General features: G+C 40.3%; 4 protein-coding genes across 6 annotated transcripts; 1 reads left to right on the forward strand and 3 right to left on the reverse strand.

Moving 5' to 3' along the window:
• Window positions 1–6: 6 nt before the first annotated feature.
• Window positions 7–6,484, reverse strand: atmin (ATM interactor). Its single transcript, XM_008310615.3, has 4 exons — window positions 6,083–6,484; window positions 2,909–3,034; window positions 2,594–2,793; window positions 7–2,445 (listed from the first exon to the last, which is right to left on the reverse strand). Exons 1-4 carry the CDS (start codon window positions 6,317–6,319, stop codon window positions 675–677), a joined length of 2,334 nt encoding a protein of 777 aa, XP_008308837.1. The 5' UTR covers window positions 6,320–6,484; the 3' UTR covers window positions 7–674.
• Window positions 6,485–6,719: 235 nt separating this feature from the next.
• Window positions 6,720–12,584, reverse strand: cenpn (centromere protein N). 2 transcript variants are annotated; one of them, XM_025055800.1, is made up of 10 exons: window positions 12,457–12,584; window positions 10,570–10,615; window positions 10,134–10,193; window positions 9,842–9,915; window positions 9,571–9,744; window positions 9,378–9,479; window positions 9,193–9,247; window positions 8,973–9,082; window positions 8,388–8,511; window positions 6,720–7,589 (listed from the first exon to the last, which is right to left on the reverse strand). In XM_025055800.1, the coding sequence occupies exons 2-10, from the start codon at window positions 10,598–10,600 to the stop codon at window positions 7,468–7,470; spliced, it is 852 nt and encodes a 283-aa protein (XP_024911568.1). In that variant the 5' UTR covers window positions 10,601–10,615; window positions 12,457–12,584; the 3' UTR covers window positions 6,720–7,467. The 2 variants fall into 2 exon arrangements, with proteins under 2 accessions (XP_024911568.1, XP_008308836.1); XM_008310614.3 differs by lacking the exon at window positions 12,457–12,584 and adding an exon at window positions 10,816–11,258.
• On the forward strand, window positions 11,400–12,676 carry cmc2 (C-x(9)-C motif containing 2). Of its 2 annotated transcripts, XM_017032344.2 has the most exons (5): window positions 11,400–11,652; window positions 11,841–11,904; window positions 12,159–12,229; window positions 12,316–12,387; window positions 12,482–12,676. In XM_017032344.2, exons 2-5 carry the CDS (start codon window positions 11,868–11,870, stop codon window positions 12,563–12,565), a joined length of 264 nt encoding a protein of 87 aa, XP_016887833.1. In that variant the 5' UTR covers window positions 11,400–11,652; window positions 11,841–11,867; the 3' UTR covers window positions 12,566–12,676. The 2 variants fall into 2 exon arrangements, with proteins under 2 accessions (XP_016887833.1, XP_008308835.1); XM_008310613.3 differs by lacking the exon at window positions 11,841–11,904 and having other exon boundaries at window positions 11,413–11,652; window positions 12,113–12,229.
• A 6,231-nt stretch (window positions 12,677–18,907) lies between these two features.
• LOC103379164 (chromodomain Y-like protein 2) lies at window positions 18,908–19,918 on the reverse strand. Its single transcript, XM_025055687.1, has 3 exons — window positions 19,683–19,918; window positions 19,414–19,557; window positions 18,908–19,316 (listed from the first exon to the last, which is right to left on the reverse strand). Exons 1-3 carry the CDS (start codon window positions 19,683–19,685, stop codon window positions 19,167–19,169), a joined length of 297 nt encoding a protein of 98 aa, XP_024911455.1. The 5' UTR covers window positions 19,686–19,918; the 3' UTR covers window positions 18,908–19,166.
• Between the last annotated feature and the right edge of the window lie 45 nt (window positions 19,919–19,963).

Genomic DNA, 19,963 nt, shown 5'->3' on the forward strand with positions numbered 1-19,963 from the left:
GTCAACAGAGACCTCCAAACTACTGTGGTGTCAGCTTCATAATCACACTGCCACTGAAGGCAGCAACAGTCGTTAAAGCAATTATAGTAGTTGTCCTTGTGGCCCGTGTTGAGGATTAAAGGTACATTTCAGAGATAAACAACGAGCTTGTTTCTGAAAGGGTTAAACACTGGATTTCACTGGAGTGAAGGCTTGTACGCATATGTCAAACCGACACTGGATGCACAGTATGGTACACTGTACACTTTGAGACGATGCCGTGATCATGCAGTATTTGTATATGCGGTGATACAGCGTAACAGCCACACAGAGAAACCGCTCAAAGTGCAGATTGTTAGTAAGACTGAGGATGAAAACTGGTCACAGTGGCTGCAAACGGGAGTAAACTTGGCATCAAGTACCGGAGGTGTACAGTACAACGTGTTACGGCATGTGCAAATAAATGTGTAAACTATCAGAGGAGCGAGTGAATAAAGTGCAGTCAGGATTGATATCTGAAAACGGCGAACGACACTATGTTTCCAGTGGAATGATTGAAGACATTTTCACGGACGTCCTACTGCTATGACTGTCGTCTGCCAGAGGACGCCATGGACGCGTCCCTCTCACAACTGGAGGCAGAACTTTTGAACTTTGCATTTCAAACGCTCGGGGAGCCTCGCTGGAGAGGGATTTCAACTGTTGGGTTTCTCAGGCTGTTGAAAAAGAGCAAAAAGCTCCGCGCAGGTCTGCGTTTCCACTGAGGTGAAGTGAGACTCCATATTCCAGGCGAGGTCGGCCGACAGAAAGTCGTCCAAGACGGTCTGTGTTTCGTTGCTGGTCAGGAAGAGGTGACCCAGTCCTTCCGCCTGGCTGGTCACCGTCTGTGTCTGCGTGCTGTTCAGGAGCCGTGCTTGGTCTCCCTGACTGACAGCGGTGTGAGCGGAGAGGCTGGAGGCAAACGACGGAACTTCAGTCTGGGTTTCAGTGTCTGAGGATTCTGTGCTCATAGAAAAGCTCGTGTGCCGCAGGATGCTGCTCAGCGGCATCTGGCTACTGGCGTTTAAAAGGAAATTGAGGTCGGTCTGAGTTTGAGTGTCGAACAGCTCCTGGTCGCTGGTGTTGGCTCGATTTGGTCCCTCGCTTTGGTCTAGTTCGTCCATCAGGAGGAAGTCTGTCTGGGTCTGGATATCCAGAGACTCCAGAGGAGTGTCGCCGCCCATCCCCCCCAGCTCGCTCTCCTCCGTCTGTGTCTGGATGTGCACGGCATTGAGGAAATCCTCAAAGTCAAAGTCTATGCCGGTGTGTTGCTCTTGTACGGAGCCTAAAGCTGACCCGCAGGCTGCAGACGCCTCAGAGAGGACCTGGTGGCCCGACATACTGTCAGACAGAATGTTTTCCAGGTCATTTAACAGGTTCATGGTCTGGGTCTGGTTGTCAGCCATGCTCGTTGAGCTCAGCTCGTCTGTCTGGACCCCAAAACACATTCCACCGGACAACTTTGAGTCCTCGTACAGACTGTTGACCGCAGATGGCAGGGCGTCATCCATGTCAATGGCTGTCTGGGTGGAGACGCTGGGGGGGACGCTTTCAAACAAATCACTGCAATTAATAGCCGGATCTTCAGTCTTGTCCTCGGATCCCGGCATATTAAAGCGTGTCTGCGTCTGTGTGGTTTTGAAGGGGTTCAAAGATGAGGAGAAACAAGGAATGTGGCTCAGGCACTGGCTGTCCGTCTGAGCTGCGATGGACGACGTCGCTTTGGGGTGAGAGGAGAAGGTTTGGGTTTCGACGCTGACTGGAAGGAGGACCTGGGCGCTCACGCTGATGTCCGTCTGGGAGCAGGACGACACCGAGGACTCACTCGCAGAACACAGGCCTATTCCCTCCGCAACACTTAGCCCCGTGGGCATTTTGGACAGGTAGGATTTGTCCGTTTGAATGTTGGTGGATGTGCTTCGTCTGACGGGGGAGTCGTCTGGGCCTGAGGAGTCCAAACTGACTTGGACTCCGATGCTAACTGGGCCCAGACTGGAGCGAGACGTCTGTATGCTGTCTGTGAAGCCCAGAGTTTTAGGGTCCAGCTGGGGCACGACGGCCGCTGTGGCATGTGGCAGGAGCTGCAGGGTGCTGACGGAGCCTTGGCTATCGACGGCCAGCACCACAGACCGCAGGGCCCCGCTCTCTGTGGACGGGAGGAGGACGGGCAGATGGGCGAGCTGCATGACAGGAACACTGACCAACGCCATCTTTGGTCTTGGTAAAAGGAACTTCTGCAGAGTCTTAGAGGTGTTGGGATTAGAACCCATGAAGTCTGTGATTTGAACTGCTGTGTGAGAGGGAGCAGGAGCCATCTCTGTCAGCTCGATGGTTGTGGGGACAACGTGACCGGTTGACTCGTGGTTTTTCACTTTTTCAGATCCACTTAGAAGTTTCTCCATCTTCCGCTTTTTCACTGGTGGAATCCTGTGCAGAACAAAGAAATATCATTACTTTAAATCTATCTGAAGATTGAATCAAAAATTAGAGAATGGATTTTTTTTTGAGGGAGAGACACAGGCTAGTAAGACTAATATGGACAATAAATGTCCTCTCTTTTTTTCCCTGTATGCACCTGTGTTCTGTAGGGATCTCATGCCCCGTCCTGTAGATATGTGACAGCAGCGCCGCCCTGCTGGCGTACGGGCAGCCACAGGAGCAGGAGTAGATCTTCCCACAATCCTCCACGTGTCTCTTCAGGTCCCACTCTGTGCTGTAGCCGTTGTTGCACTTGGAGCACTTGTGTTTCTTCTCGGCGTGCATCTTCATGAAATGCTACAGTGAAAACACAAGATAACTCCATGGACACCAGTTTATTTATATTTCAAAGCTACCAACCATGTGACTCGTTTATCAAATACAAGATTATAATTAATTATTACAGACTTACTTGTTTGACGAGGGAGAACTGGGAGAATGGTCTGTTGGGTCCTCGGGGACAACCCTCGATGGGACAGCAGTAAAGTCTCTGACAGCCCTTCATGTCTTTTCTGACTGTGGGATTGATGATTCCATCCTAAAGAAAACAAGAAATGACAAACTTTAAACACGGCGATTATCTTTTTTTTTTAACAGAACACTCAGAACCTGAGGATTTTCACTCTTCCTGTCCTACTAATTTAACATATTTTTTTAGAGAAAACAATTCAGTCCACACTCCATAACAGTCATCAATAAAACAGCCAACCAGTCAACAAGGTGACCTCCATTCCACTGTAACACTACAGAGAGCTGAAGCTGACGAACCCTCATTCCATTCCACTGTAACACTACAGAGAGCAGAGACTCTGAAGCTGACGAACCCTCAGACTGAGTCATCAGGGAGATCAATTTCGACCAAAAAGATGGGGGAAAAAAAGTTAGTTTTTTTTTTTCTCGCTGCACCAACAACAGACCACATTCTTCCGTAGAGTTCGTGAAGGACTTTTCCCTATTTTTAGAAGAGGAAAGGAGCGTGCCCTCTATGGTAGTTAATCAGAGAAATAGCATCTAAACTCTGTGTTATCTTACATCAGAAGAATGTGATGTGATTGGAGACAGAAAAAAAAAAAACAACAACAGATACATTAGCTTTATGAAAGTACATCTAAAATGCTCTAATACTGGAAATGGAATTTATATTCACAGGAAAAATGGTCAGGAAATCACATTACTGGCCCCATAATGTACATGGTGTGAATGTCAAAGTGGGTGTTTTCACATCACTCGGGGCTGACGTCCATCAAAACAAAGATGATAAATTTAAACTCAAGGATTAGAAATCAGTGGGAGAAAGCCCGTCCACGTGATCCAAAACAGTTTTGTAGGGGGACAGCTGGACTGTCCTGGTTCACGTCTCATCCAAGAGGCTTCTTCAGCTCTAACTGACTGCTGGAAATCTTTGCCCCAGAGTGAATACCTGAAAAGAGAGTCATTACAGCAAAACAAGGCGACCACGCCCTGACACAAAGGCAGGAAAGTATGATCACTGTGGTCAAGCATGTGAGGGGAACTAACCTGAACTCAGAGATCAACAACTCAGAGATCAAATCTGGACAGATTTGATCTCTGGCAAACTAAGACCCGGGGGCCAGATGTGGCACGTTCAGCTTTTTACTCTGACCCGCCAAACTTTTTCAAATTATAAAAATTATTTATAGTGGCGCTTTGGACCAGAGGCAATGTCTCTGTCATTGGTGTGGAACCCTAGGGTTCGAATCCCGGTTAGGGCGGTTGGTACCTTCCAGTAGACTCACCACCTGTAGGAAGGTTCAGGGGGGTTGGTACGGTGCACGAGTCAAAAATTCTGCCCACACCTGAGCTAAAAGTTTTGAACAAGAATGTAAAAATTAATTAAATAAATAAAAATAACCAATTGCTGTATGTTTTTTCTAAGCGTAATAAGGGAACATAATCGAACAAAAAAAACCCAGGGAGAATCGAGATTTTTAATTTTAGATCAATCAGACTCATTACTGATAATAATACATTGTTGGTCTCTGTAGATTAGTGCAACACAGGATGGTGACCTGTCTTGGGTCGACTCTGTCTTGCCCCAAGTTATCACAGCACATGACAGATGGGCTTTTGGCTCAAAGATTCTTAGTAAGAATCTGTCACTTCTTGCAACTGCACAGCCAAGACTAAATGTGTGATTATGACGCAGCCGCACAGAACAAGTCCTTCTGCAAATGTCCAATTTGACAAAAGTTTCTTGAGGCCGAGCTTCACGTCCAGCAGTCTGGCACCGCTGCACGTTTGGACCTTAACGTGCTATTTTTACTCAGCTAAACTCGGGAGAGCTCATTCACATTCCCACATCCACCTTTGACAGACAAAGAGCCGAGTCAGTCGGAGGACAAAAGGGCTGCCTTTCCCAGCAAAGAACTCTATTCACAAAGAGTAAACAGGGAAACGCTGCATCCCATGAAAAAAAAAGCCCAGTTCATTTAGGACACAAGAACCAGAGCCAGAGGTTGTTCCACAAAACTGAACCGCCTCCATTTGCTGCCAGACAAGTATTGATAACAGGCTGTGTATCAATCAATAAGTGTCCCTGTGATCCAATAGGAAAGGTGACACTGTGACCACACCATCACAACAGCCATCAACAGGACCAATGAGAGAACCAGGAACCTTTTTACCTTTTTATAGTATAGTTTATTTTTTATTCTCAATGCAAACCAAAGATAGGACTTGTGTCTATCAAAAATCTAATGTATAAAATACCTATAGAGAAATGCTTCTCAATTCTATAGACACATAATCCAGAACAATGTTGAGATTGTTTAACACTTTTCTGATGCATAAATATATCAATATCATGAGAACACTTTTCTGATGCATAAATGTATCAGTATCATGAGCTTGCTGATGCTAATGCTAATAGCTGCAGGGTCAAGCCTTGAGTTGGTGATGAATAAATGATCGTTATCAAAATTTTTGCCTTTACAACAAGAAGGTCACTGGTTCAAACACAGGTTGGTCTTTCTGCATAGTGTCTACATGTTCTTCCCATGAACGTAGGATTTCTCCAGGTTGTCCAGTGTTCTCCCAGAACCCATGAACATGCTCGTTATGAGACCTGATTGATCAGACACAGTAAACTGATCATAGGTGTGAATGTGAGCGTGAATGGTTGTATGTCTCTGTGATGGACTGGTGAACTGTCCTGTGGTAATTAACGGACAGATCCATCTACCAACTGTTTCACCTGTGCAGATGAGGCTTAATCACCTTATAGTAATGATGTCATTCAATATGTAAATTCACTTTTAAAGCAAAGAGCTGCACATGGCGACCGCCATGTGGCTCCTGCGGCCGGCCTCTGGGTTACGACCCGGTGTTTGGAAATGATTGTTTTGAACAGTGCTACCTCCCAAACTGTAAACTTACGCGTTCCATCCAACCGACAAGGAACTGCGTACCCTAAAAATACGTCTCGCGAGGGTTTTAATACAGTGTCATCTGAGCTTAAACGCAGTCATCCGAATGACTTGCGGTTTTTTACTGTTGTTTAGCTGAGCTTAGCTTAATTAGCGCCGCAGCCATTGAACTCAGCTTTCAGGTCTGTCAGCGTTTATACCTTTATTCTATGACTCTTCACCAGATGCATGTTGAGCGCAGGTGTGTTGGGCAGAATCTTGCCGCATCCCTTCACGGTGCACAAGATGTTCGTCCTCACTTCTTTGGTGAGCTCCATGATGGTGGGCTTTATGATTTCCCCTGACTGCTGCGGCGACAAACTCTCGTCGTGGCTTCTCGGACTGTCTGAAGAAGCCTCGTCTTTCTTGGGCGCCCTGCCTGCTGCAGAGGCAGCCATGTTCGTCTGTTGACAGTCCACTCTGTGTTTGGCCAGGAGCCCGCAGAGTTGAGCTGAATGAACGGCTGCTGGTGCAGCATAACGTCCCTGGGTTTTGCCTGAAAGGCTTCACTTCCCTTCACTTCCACCGAAGAAAGGAAAACGACCCGAGTGACGTAATGTCCGGCGCACTTCCTATACTTTTGTGTTACGTAAATAAAAGCTCGAGAGATCTAACGAGCAAAAAGGGGGAGGGACGCGAGGCAGATTTGATACTGTAAAATTTAGTGGTTGCAAGAATGCATGCCATTCACGTTTAATTAGTATTAATCCAAATGTACCGGAAGTGTGGATTTGTGGAATCTCTCAGATTTTCTCTTTACACATAAGTAATTTACTCAATCGTAAATCTGATTAAAAACAAGTACAAAAATTACCTGAAAATATTTATTTGAAAAAAGTAAAGCATTTGCCAACATTTTTATATAGACATGTTGGGGTTGGAGTTTTTAGTGGCTTAAAGTCGTTTAAGAAATAACTGCTTTTTACTATACAATTGCTTAAAGTCACACAATAAATAACACAAAGTGAGACATTTTTCATATAAATCACTCAAAATGTTTGAACATATTGGACTGTAATATCACAACGTTTATAAAACCTGGGAAACAACCTGTCTAAACAGATATGAACTCTGAGTGAAAAAGCTCAAATGTATGGTTTCTCAACAACATGCTGGTAAAGTGTTTCACTGGTGAGAAAAATAGTCGCAGATGAGAAGAGGACTTTTATTAAAAAAGAACAAATGTAGAATATATGCATTTTAGCTAGTATAAAAGTAACTAAGAAATAGTTAAGAAAACTCCCACAAATAAAGTTCCTAACATCACAACCTTTACAAACAACATGAAAAAAAATTAAAAACTTGTTATTTCTTAGCATTTTTACAGGGAGTATAATACATTAGGCTGTACAGAAGGAAAAGACAATTATAATGACAGTTATTGCACAAGATAAATGGAAGTCAGGAAATAATGAGAGCAAAACCGAACTGGACATGATTCTCCTTGAGCCATGATAACAGATGAAGTAATACAACTGAGCCACTGGTGAAGTCCGTTTTAAAGACACCGTACTGCGAGTCTTTTTTAGTATGAGACCTGTGTCAGTCAGACCTGTGACGCAGGTCTTTGTGAAGATGAAGCAGCGTCAGTATCTGTGACGTAGAAAAAGTTCCTTCCTTTCTTAGGAATGGAGGAAAGCAGCTGTGCGACAGGAGTGGACACGATTCCTGGGAAACAAATTTGCATAAAACTAGTAACACCGAAATAACACATTAGGATTGTTTCCTGGCGTCTTCATGTTGTTTTAACATCAGTAACAAACATCAGAAACAATCAGAGAAGCAGTGTGGACATCTGCTGGCTGAAAATGGAACGAACCACCTTGATGGATGTTTTGACAGGTCAGAGCGTTGAGTTAAGACGAGGCTGGATTTCAACTGACAGTGACTGGCAGGTTTGCCTGTTTGTGTATTTGTGCCGCACTTCAGGTGTGAGCAGAACATAAATCTTCTCTAAGTCAGATTCCAGAACATCCATTTTTCAAACTTAAAAAAAATGGTGTAACTTTTTTTTACAACAATTATTTTATTCATATCATTATGAATAATACCATTATGATTAATTGACGTTAACAATATTCCATTTTAAATACTATAACAAATACACATGTCACTCTGCACCTGCTGCTAATGGTTTCACCTCTACTGGTCACTATAATTCAGTTATCAATTCTGTTGTCACTATTATATTACATACTATAACAGAGTCGTTAAATATAAATTGTACAAGGAGAGAAAGAATATGAACTAATTTACAATATTATTTTAAAATAAAAGAATATAAACAGCAATTATTGTTGTACAATAACTGTATTTTTAATATTATTCATCTGCGACCTCAAGTTTATCAAGCATTTGCTTTAGGCTGCCCTCCTGTGGTTACTTCATGTAACTGCAGGCAAGTAGACAACGACAAGTTTTCCGTTTTAACGGGTTGAGTCAACACGTAGACAAACATTAAGGTACCTGATGTTGCACAGTGTCGAAGTGACTCCAGGAGATTTTTGCTTTCAAACTTGACCACACATTTAAAAGGCCTGGACCGTTCTGACATGGTCTGGTTTGTGGGGTCTTTGTATTTTGTATCCAGCTTTGTACCCACCGGGAAAAAAAAAAAAAAAAAATCAAATGACAAAAACCATACACATCTTAGTCACAAGAAACATTTTACACACACTGTAGGAGAAGATTTTAGATTTTATTTTACTGAGACATGCCAAGTTCAAAATCCCATCAAAGTACAGGGCAGTAAATAATCTACAGCTGACAAGCTGATCCCCCAAACCTTTGAAAGCAACTCTCTACAAGTTCTTCAAGCCACCATTAAGATATGCAGCACTGACTAACTGTTAGCAACAGAAGTTTGTGGCTTCCTGTTTTTTCTGTTGTGTTACATTAAAAATCGAGCATCATGTGAAGATGACAGTAAATCTGTCATATTTGTGTGTAAAAAATACTCAATGTTGGGGCTTAGGACATTTTGTTATTGAAATAAAAACTGATTTAAAAAAGTTTTAGCCTCTACATAACAGAATTCCGAGACTGCTGTACCTTGTAAACTGTGGTCTCTATCTGAGGCAGCGCTCCACGACCAAAGGTTTCACACGCCAACCTCCCTCTGGTTGATGCAGTTCCAGCTTGTTCATGTACTTTGTGTGGGTCTGTAAATACAAATAGAGGAACATGGACGACAGCGTGACGAAAATGACAAAGCACAGTTTCTGTAATGTTGGACCAAATAAACGAATTATGCTGATTCAGAAAATCGTACCCGGGACGTTTTCTTTTGTTTCAGTTAGGAGACTGGGAAAACTGTTGGGGAACATCTGGGGGAAAAACAAGATTGTGTTAGAACCCAATCAGAATGTATGTATCTTCATGTATCTCCATCGTGAACAACCCATTCCAAACATCTGTCAGGTGCTGGCAGTGTTTTGTGTGTCACTGAATGCCTACCTGTTGATATTGCTTCATCAGCAGGTCCCTGATGGCAGTGAGTTTTCGCCCACTGAGGTTAGCTTCTTTTATAGTTTGATATTGTGTTGACAGCAATAACGCCTCAAAACAAACAAACAAACAAACGTTACAGATTTTTAAAAAAATAACACTGAAGGAAAAATGAAGCTAAGACAGGAGAGCGACGTCTCACCTGGGATAACAGTGGCTTTTGTTTTGAAGTCAAAGTGGTCACAAAGACGTACGGGGTTTGAAGGTGGTGAACAGCGTACGTTGGTTTCATGTGATTGGGCCGGGTGTAGCTGTCGCCCCACGCGATTCGAATCCATATGGCTTCATCTGTGTGCTTCTTGATTTTAATAGAGACCTTCGACCCAGCAACACAACGTCGTTAACACACGCTCAACACAAAGACGCAGATTTGATCAGAACAAGAGAAGACTGAAGGGAGGCGTCTCACTTACATGTCGCACAAGTTCAACGAGGTGAGATTTAAATTGCTTTTTGAACTGTATGAACTCCACAGTTTGAGCATCGTCTGCAGGACAGAAGGTGAGACATAAATAATCAGGAAGATAAGTTTGGATGAAAAATTGGATGCAGTTCAATTTAAACTAACCGAATTGCAGGTTTTTTAACATTATATTTTGTGGAAATTAATTATTGACTTAATTTCAATAATTATAACTTTTTTGACGACATATTCACAATATGTTCTTGCCTTGTCAAGTGACAAAAACATTAGAGGCTACATACCTCCAGGATCAATGAGCTGCAAGGCATGCCACATGGATTGGTTTGGACTGTCAATTACATCTGAGAGAGCAAGACACCAAAAGAGGCAAATGATAACAGGTTTATAGAAGGGTGTGATTGTGACTTACTTCTGAACAGAAACAACCATAAAGTATTCAAATATAAAGAGGGCAAAGGCATTAAATATGAATCTGAAGCTCTCGTTAATTCATCCACTATTTTTGTTAGGAATGACCTAAATGAATGTTAAAGGACACAAGGACTAAAGATCAATAAACCCAGGTCCTATGAGTGACAGGTCCAGAAGGAAATTTAGGACGAAATAAATCAAGAAATACGACTGCGATACGTTTACAGTGTCTTCTTAATAACGTGTTCATCTTGTAGACGACATTTTGAAATATAGCAATGAAAAATATTTTTTCACTCGACTTACTTATCATTTCAAGCTCTGTGATGTGTTTCATTGACAGCTGGTTCTCCTGCGGAGTCAGAGAGAAGTGAAAAAAATGACAAGAAGGGGAAAAAAATCGTAAAAACACTGGTGACATTTCTTTCTTGTGGAACAGGCCTCAACAATAGTAAACGAAACATTTCATAACCCACTTCTGTAAAGTATGAATAAAGACCTTTCCTTAAATTAACCTTATTTTATATGATTTCTCACAAAGAAAACACGAACCTCACAGATGTCGATCACAGTATCGGTTAACGCCCGTTTTGACTGAGTGAAGTCGATGCTTTGCTGCTGTGCCGCGGTCAATCGGCCCCATTTTTCAAGCGTGGCCTTCAACGTTTGAATCGGAATTCGACGAATAACACGCTGCAATAACTGCTTAGACTTGTCATCCATTTTCTCTTAAGTGTAGTTAAGGTGCTTTCATTTATATTTTGAGATAAACTTCACTATGTGTGAACGTCTTGCAGACAAACACGAACCAAACAAACCGCCGACTAGAGGGTAAACAAATCAACCAATCACAATTTGAGAAAAGTAGTGACTACTTTCTTCTACCGCCCTCTGTTGGATTGGAGCTATACTACTAACAGTCTACTTTATGTACCTTTCATTTTGTTCGTTCTTGATGTTATATTTTTTACTTTTAACTATTTACGTATTCATTTTTATTAAATAAAATTACATGTATTTCTATTTTTAATAAAAAATAAAATACTGGTATTTGGTTTCCACCTACGAACTTCTGCCTCCCTAAAGTTCCGCCTATATTTCAATAAAACCTTATACTATTGGTCGAGAGGTAGTAAACTGGCTGTTGATTGATTCCTGAATATTGCGTCTCGAGCTGTAAATTTCATAACCATAACTGTTAGCCTGCCCTTCTCCGGTGTGTGTTTTGTAGACAAAACTACGCGTGTAATGAATGCATTTAAAATGTTTCGTTTTCCTTCATAATATGGAAAGACTAAACCTTATGAATACATATACTTTCGATTTTGTTGACAAACGCTAAGTGTCCTTCCACTAGGATAGCGTGACATTGGAACAAGTTCCCAACAGGTAAGGATCCCGTGGAGCTTTCTAAACGACTAGTTAAATATTCAAAACAGACAAAAACAATGCACTGCATTACACACAGCCTCTTGCAATGTGTCGTCCCAATATAACACACCAAGTCTATGTTAGAGTCACTCTTTAGAACAAGATGTTAGACTGGTCCCAAAGCTGTAGATCGTCATTTCTTACAGATTTTGTTGTCACTCACCCTTTTCACAATGACTGAACAGGAGGGAGAAGGATGGGGAGGCATGAGTATCCTTCAGCAGGCACATTATTATTATTATTATTATTATTATTATTGACAAAATCCTTATCATTCGGAATCATGCGGAAATGATAAACAATTTATATATAAACCACAATTTCTATATTTTATTGGATATCCTGATCATTCTGATCAAGACTTTAATCTCATCCTGATACTTGTCAATCAGTGTTCCTTTTGTTTGTAACTTTCCAGCACGTCCGCCGTTCTACTGTAAACCCTTAACCCAGAATGCACACAGACCTCTCTCCTCACCTGCACACGGACGAGTGCAACGTGCTGATAGCTCGGCTAAGGCAGTGTCACACGGAGGTCGGTCCGTTTCTAAATTGTTTTAATTCTCCGTGCTTTACATTTGCATCGAAACAAAATTAAAAATAACTTTCTGTTATCTGCAGCACAGTTTCCTGAAGTTCCTTGGCACGTGCAACGACATGGACCGGGCAATGCGTCACTGCCTTCATAAAGAGGTCTGTCGATTTATTTTTATTTTATGCTTTCAGAAAATAAAAACCAAGTGATTTTCTACGGCGACTGACCTTCAGGGTTTGTGTCGCTTTCCAGAGGCTGGAAAAGCGAGAGCGCAGCAAGCAGCATGCACTGGAGATGAAGAGGAAACTGAAAGAAGCTTCTAAGGAGCGTGTCTGAAGGACATTTTACTTTGAGACTCGGTCAAAGTGCTGCAAGATGAAAAGTATTCAGATACAGCAGCATTGGAGCGGAGCTGTTGAAGTGCCTCCCTTTCTGTTTTTGTGTCAACACACACAGAAAGTATTTCTGTCTCTGTAGAAAGACAATAATTTGACTGAGCTTGTTCGTTGCTATTGTTGTTAAAATTTAATTTATATAAAACAAAAGTCAAGCGTGAGGATCTAACTAATTAATTTAAAATCTCATCTTTGTGCGAACAATGGTAAGCCAAACAGTGTTTCCAAGCATACGTCAGTCTGAAGATTTAAAAAAGGTTTACAGAACCAAGATTACTAGTTTCAAACTTCCTAAAACCCCTTAATCTGTGGATATTTACAGTAATGCTAATGACAGAGCCTCTGCGCCTGCACCTGCTCACTCATATATTTCAGCAACAACACTTGACATCTGGAGACAGTGTTGCTTTGCTGTTGGCAAACAATTGAACAAACCAGAAGTGTTTAACGAGGGAGATGGTTTGGGTTTTAGAGTCCCACAGGAATTAAAAATGTAATTTTCCATTATATTGATATATACCATCCATTAATGCTTCTGTGCCTGTGCAAAAATGAACACAAGATTCACCTTGACAGCTGAAAGAGTCACTAAAAATGAACACAAGATTCACCTTGACAACTGAAAGAGTTAATCAGTAAAATAAAAAATAATAAATAGATATCTGGAACTGTGTGTATGTATTACATAATAATATGTTAATAAATATTGTGAAAATTGTTCTAATATTGTGTGGAGTAACTGTAGAATTGTGAGTATAATATGGCTACTCAACCACCTTTAAAACAAAATAAATCATAAATCCTGAATGAGTGGACACAGGGTCAGACTGAGATGAATGAGTGAACACAGGGTCAGACTGAACCTTGCTGCAGAAAATGACAGTAAATAGATATGTTGAAAACAATAAAAAAAATCACCTGACTGTTATTATAACAGGACAGAGATCATCAGATGTTACTGTGGAAAATTACCCAAATTCACTTAATTGGTCTAATTGAGACTCAGCAGTTCAAGAAGATCTTTGTCTTTCTTCAATTCCTGGGGGTAAACCAGCATTTTGTCCAACTAAACAGGGCCAGATTTCACACTAAGTATGTAAATTGAAACTAGAATAAAGTGACTAAAAAGAATAAAGAATAAAATACATTTTATAATATGTAATTTTTAATTATGTACAATTTTTGTTCCATGCTGTGTGATTGATTTTTTTTTTATTTTAAATGCTGCAGGAAAACATCTTCAGGGGGCACTATTTTTAACAGAGCAGTTTTTCTCCACCTTCTGATTTTCTTCTTCATGCCTTCTGAGATGACTTGACAGTTCTGGTTGCAGCAGGTCTGCTCAGAAGCCCAACAACACACCGTCCTCTGGGATAAAATGAGCCCTGAGCTACTGCCACTGTTCATTTTGAAGGTCGGTGACTGAAAAGTTCCCCCACTGTGGACTGGGATTTTCTCCAGCCAATCTTCCATTACCAACAACATAATGCAGTAAGCCGTACAGCTAATGGTTGAAGTGAAGCGCTGTTATAGCAAGGCACATGGTTTAGGCTATAATCCATTCATCCATTATCTATAATGCTTGTCCTATCACGGCCAGCAGGGCTTTGGGCTGCAGCCAATCATATCTGAGGTCAAATGTGCAGTTGTTTTTTAGAGTTTCTGACTAAATCTAACAATCTTATCTGCACTTTTTTTTTAGAAATGTGTGAGGAAAACAAAACAGACTAATTTTACTGGTATCACAAACCTTTTTAAAGAATAAAAATTCTATGTGGTGTGAGGAAAACAAAACAGACTAATTTCACTGGTATCACAAACCTTTTTAAAGAAGAATAAACATTCTATGTGAAAGGTTTTTTTTTTGTTTGTTTGTTTTGTTGCAAAAGTCCAAGAAAGTTGTTGCTCAGTTTTTTAAGGCATTTATATCCATCAGTGTCAACTGTTGGGTTGGATGGAATGGTAGTGGATTTTTGTTCACTTCGCTCAGTGTCATGTAGGTCAGAGGGTGACACCTGAGCCATTTCCTGAGTGAAGACAATGACAGGGAGCGTACAGCTGAGAAATTGTTACCACAGTGTAAATGTTTCCAGGCATTTTATAAAAAAGAAGCTTACTCATTCTTAGTCATAGGCCAAACAGGAAGTGTTAAAGGATGCATTTGTTTTATAAACATCTTAAGGCTATTTAGATAACATTTTTTATTTATCTTTTGGCTATATTTATTTGGTGAACTATTTATCTCTTATGGAATTTTTGGCTCACCCTCAGTAACTTTATCTGTTATTGGGCAACGCGCTAGCTATCTTTACCACACCACACGTTTGAAATGAACAAATAGCCAGCTTTGCTATATTTTAAAATAGTAGCTATAGTCTAATAACCCTTTAGCCGCATTTAGACTCGTGCCCTCCCTATAATCCTGGCTTCATCTTTACTTATCTACTGACAAACTTCTAATTGGTTGGCTAACTTGTGGCTAAATGTTTCAATGTTAGCTTTCACCTAAATGTTATATACTATAGTTATTTGTTTCTTGGTTGGTAATCTCATATATATTTGTATGGTTGTCTTTTTAGGCATTTCCTTTTGGCATTTTAGTTAATCTGTTCTAGGTAAAATGTATTTCTTTTTAGCTACACCTGAGCTGTTTTAGCAAGTATGCTATAGTACTCACTAGCATCTTTCAACAAATTTGAAAACAAACACCATCTTGTGAAAGCAATGTTTCTTTATTTGAAGTAATTCATTCTACCCATCACTGTGACAGATAATTCAATTGTAAGGCACCATAAGATGTGCTTTAAGGCCAAAAAAAACCCAAACAAAAACAACAAAAAACAAAAACATCAATGTAGTTATACATGAAAAAACAAAAACAAAAACAAAACAAAAAAAAATCAATGTAGTTATACATGAAAAAGAAAATCTGTCAACGGTGGCGTAGATTTTACATAGGTTTGTGATGCGCCTTTCAAAGGTTAATCGCGTTTGTCCGACAACTTAGACCGTTTTAGATTTCAACCCCTTAAGTGATTGAGTTGGACACCTGCCCCCCGGTGGTAGAAATGTCACAGATCGATTTCAGAAGATTAGAATAAACCAGATGATTTCAAAGTTTCAGAGCCTCACATAATGCAACATTTTGAATGCAATTTGTACAATTACCACCAAGAGGCACTAAATCCTAATCTCTGCTCTTTAAGAACAACAAAAGTTTTGGTCATTCAATAATTTCCTGTAATTATAAACCTGTAAGAAGTCACACTGAAAATCAATTTGCAAAACAAAAAAAAATCTTCGAAGCATTCCATGCTAAATAAGCGAGTTCATCTGCCTATGCTCCTCAAACAAAGTCAAACAAATATTTTATATTAAAGTATCTGACAGGAAGTGACTTAAATAATTTACAACTAATAACTTTAGACTATGTCATCCAATTACAATGACCACATAATTTAAAATGAAACCACACACATTTACAGTAAGTGACAGCAGTGTTTTAACATTTTGGCTTAGACATTTACATCATTTTATATACAACATTTATATATTATTTAGATGTCTTTCTCGTCAGGGTGCGGGTATTTGTCGGGGGGGTTAAGAAAGTCAAGTGCCTGTGGAGCAAAGAAAACCATATGGCACCGCACATCCAAACGGTTATCTCAAATAAATACAAAAATAAACTGCGACCATTTCTAACAATACTTACAACGCTGGTACAAAAACATACCCTGAATGACAGCCAACATATTCTTTTATATGTACAGTATTTTACATGCAATTAATTACTCAACACAGTCTACGTCATTTATATATTATTCTGTTCGGCATGTGTACAACTGCAAAATTGGACAAATATCTTCTGAAGATTACAAAACAGTTTCACAGACCTACACACAGTATGTGGGGTTTTCTTTTTTTTTTTTTTTGGTTACACAAAATAGATTCCTACCTATATTACACATCAAAATATAGAAAAATGTATTTAAGTCTCACGTCACCACATGCAGGTGCAGGGACAAAGTCGACTCCGGGGACACAGCTGCTGCACTTTCACAAGAGTGAACACAGTGACAATGAGTGATTCAAGCACAAACCGTCTTTTTCATTTCCTAAAAAATACACAAAAATGATAAATAATTTACACAGACACCATTCCCACAGTCAGACATCTGATGCATTTCTGGAGGCTTCACTCAAGTGATTAAAATCGTGGAGGGAAAAAGCTTCCCGTAAAGTTTGGAAGCTGCTTTCTACACACGATGCCAGGGTAATGACTCAAATTTACCAAATCAAACTTTTGAAAATTCTTCTTGATATTTTTCCATATCAATAATTTCATCATTTGAATTAGTCACAAATATAAACAGGTGTAAAACACATACATCTACCTGCTGCCATCTGTCTTTGTTACAGTGATATAGAGAATGAACAAAATGTTTGTCAGAGATTTTTCATGTTATTTAAGGTCTCAAATTATGATCATCATAATTTGAGACCTACAGTATATTTTAATTTTTTGTCAGCACAAGAAGAATTATGCAAAAGTTCAATTTGGAACTGCATTTGTATTAAAGATAAATCTTTAAAATTCCCATCTGAGACTGAGGACACACTATACAACTTTCACTTTTTTTGAAAAGACTCGACGTACACACTAACAGATCGACTTCAACATATTTTTGTATTGTGACTCACAACACAGAGTAACGCACGGCACATGGTCGGTCACACCAAGAAAACGGATCACATTACACTTTTCACAGGTTATGTCATTCAGCCGACATCACATCACATCACATCACCACAGTTCAAGTCATACCTTCTACATTTCTGTGGTCCATGTTCACTTTGTTACTCACTACTTCCTGTCATCATCTGATTGTGTTTCCTGTGTCCCTCTGTCTGGTCTGAAGTGACTGTTGAATAACAACACTATTCAACTGGGTCTATAATCAGTCCACACTACCTGATTGCATTAACATTTGGCTAAAAACAAAAATCCAATTTGTTTGAATAACTGGGGCTGAGCTTCAATCAGAACTCTGACTGGAATTTAAACACAAAAAAACCCAGCCCACACCAACATATTTTTTGTGCCAACTCATCAGCCCAACAGCCCCAACTACTGCTGACTGGGGCAAAAAGAGCTTGTGGTGAAAAGGCACAGTCTATAGAGTGACTCAGGGTAATGGTTCACTGTAGTTACACATGGACAACAAAGCATGAAGCCAGTTGAACTGACAGTTAACTAGAAGTAATAGTGACTTTGGTATAGTTTAATAATTTAAGAATAAATTAAATATGGTTTTATTTGTGTTAACCAAACTCATTTTAATAGTTTTATGCCCTTTATGTATAGTTTTGTTACAGACCAAAATTAGAACAAATGATTTTTCTTTTTTTCATAGTGGTTAATGTGACAGTATTAAAAAAAAATACTGACGTGGAATCACAACTTGTATCTACCTCCTTATTATCATATTTGCTTTGAAACTGACTGGAAAATTACTGAAACAAAAGGCATCAATTTTGACACAGGACTAACTCTTGTTTGCTCTTTCTATTCTCCCATCAAGGACCTTCTATTCGGGGGTTGTTGATTGACCAGTGATTTTAGACATGTGTGTAGTTTGGTGAACATCACTCACAGCCCTGAGATGAACAGCCTGACTTTTCTCTCAGCCTCTGCATACAAGTTACATCACATAAAATGTTTTAACGTATCACAACTCAGGACAACGCTTCAACTCGTAGATCGACCCAAAAGAATTCCAGATACCATGCAGTCCTGCACATATCGGTACATCTGGTCACTCTTCTCATTAGTCTTCATTTAATTTGTGAAGTCAAAGGTTTATGTTCGTTAACTAAAGAATCTCATTGTAGAGTGAGACGTTCTAGAGCTGTTCTGTTCTGACATCATTTGTTCGACTATATAGGATACAGGATACAATACAGGTTGAAATCTTGTAGAGCGATGTTGCAGTTTTTCTCCTTCAAAACGGTTATTTTTTATGTGTTTCTTTTGTTGTACTATTTCTACGCTCTGTACAGTGAATGGAATGTGTGCAAAGGAGAAAAAAAAAAGATCCTCGAGCAAACTTTGGTGACAACTTGAAGTAAGAACAAAAAAAAGAAAACAAAGCCAAAATGTGCATTCCACACAGACGACAAATAATTTGAAAACATATATAAATATATATATATATATATATATTAATATATATATATATTTGAACATCACATTAAAATGTCCTAACCGAAAGATTATGATTTTATGAAAACGTCTAAGCTTCTAAGCAATGCTAATTCGTCTCTTCGCCCTTTGACAATAAAGAAAACGGACATCTACGTGTTCCAGATGAGGAGCACACAATAAAGATGGTCATGAAGTGAGGTCTTAAACAAACAGACCTCCTGTGTGTCCTCTGTGAGGACGGACGGAACTGAAGAAAGATTGCGGATCACAACTTCCCACCTCTGAGTGTCCCCGACTTGAACCACCTCTGCTTTCCTGGCTCTGGACATGTACTTATCTATGCTTTGCCGTGAAGGTAACTGAAGAGCGCCTCCAGGCCTTTGGTTGAAGAAAGCAGCTGCTTTAGCATCTGACACTCCTTCTCGTTCACCTCCTCCAGGAGAGACATGACGATACTCCTCACCAGACATTTGGACTCCTCCAAAACCTGACAAACACAGACACAGCGGGGGATGGGGGGTGGTGAGGTAGTTACACTTCAATGAAGGGGTCTTCAACCTCAGACTATTGATATCAACACCTACCACTGCACTGCAGGACGCCATCTCCTTCACACGCAGCATCACTTCTTGGTTGAACGTGTTTGGCCAGAAAACTTGGGACACCAGGCCTCGAATGCAGGCTTCTTGAGCCGCGATCTTTGTTCCACAAAATAGCATTTCATTGGCCTGCCATTGGAGAAGGAATATTATTTAAAAATGCAATGGTATTAGCTGTAACAACAGATTTTGCGCGAAAGCCTTAGCTGTAACAACAGATTTTGCGCGAAAGCAAAATTGACACGGTGACCAACCATGGCTACACCCAGGATCTGTGGAAAGGTGTAGGAGGAGCAACCAGACGGGGTCAGATGGATGGCTGCGCACGGAAGTTGGAACCAGGCTCTTTCACTGGCCCACACCACGTCACACAGTGGCAGGATCGAAGCCCCCAGGCCAAGAGCCGGCCCATTTATCGCCACGACAATGGGTTTCTTGAAGTGGATAAATGCCAACACAAAATCCCTGAAGGAGAGTCGGAGAACAATCAGCACCAAATGTACAGTATAAAAAACTGATGGCCAGTAAAAAAGAC

Source organism: Cynoglossus semilaevis, chromosome 5 (assembly GCF_000523025.1).
Source record: "Cynoglossus semilaevis isolate Cse_v1.0 chromosome 5, Cse_v1.0, whole genome shotgun sequence".
NCBI classification, from domain to species: Eukaryota; Metazoa; Chordata; class Actinopteri; order Pleuronectiformes; family Cynoglossidae; genus Cynoglossus; species Cynoglossus semilaevis.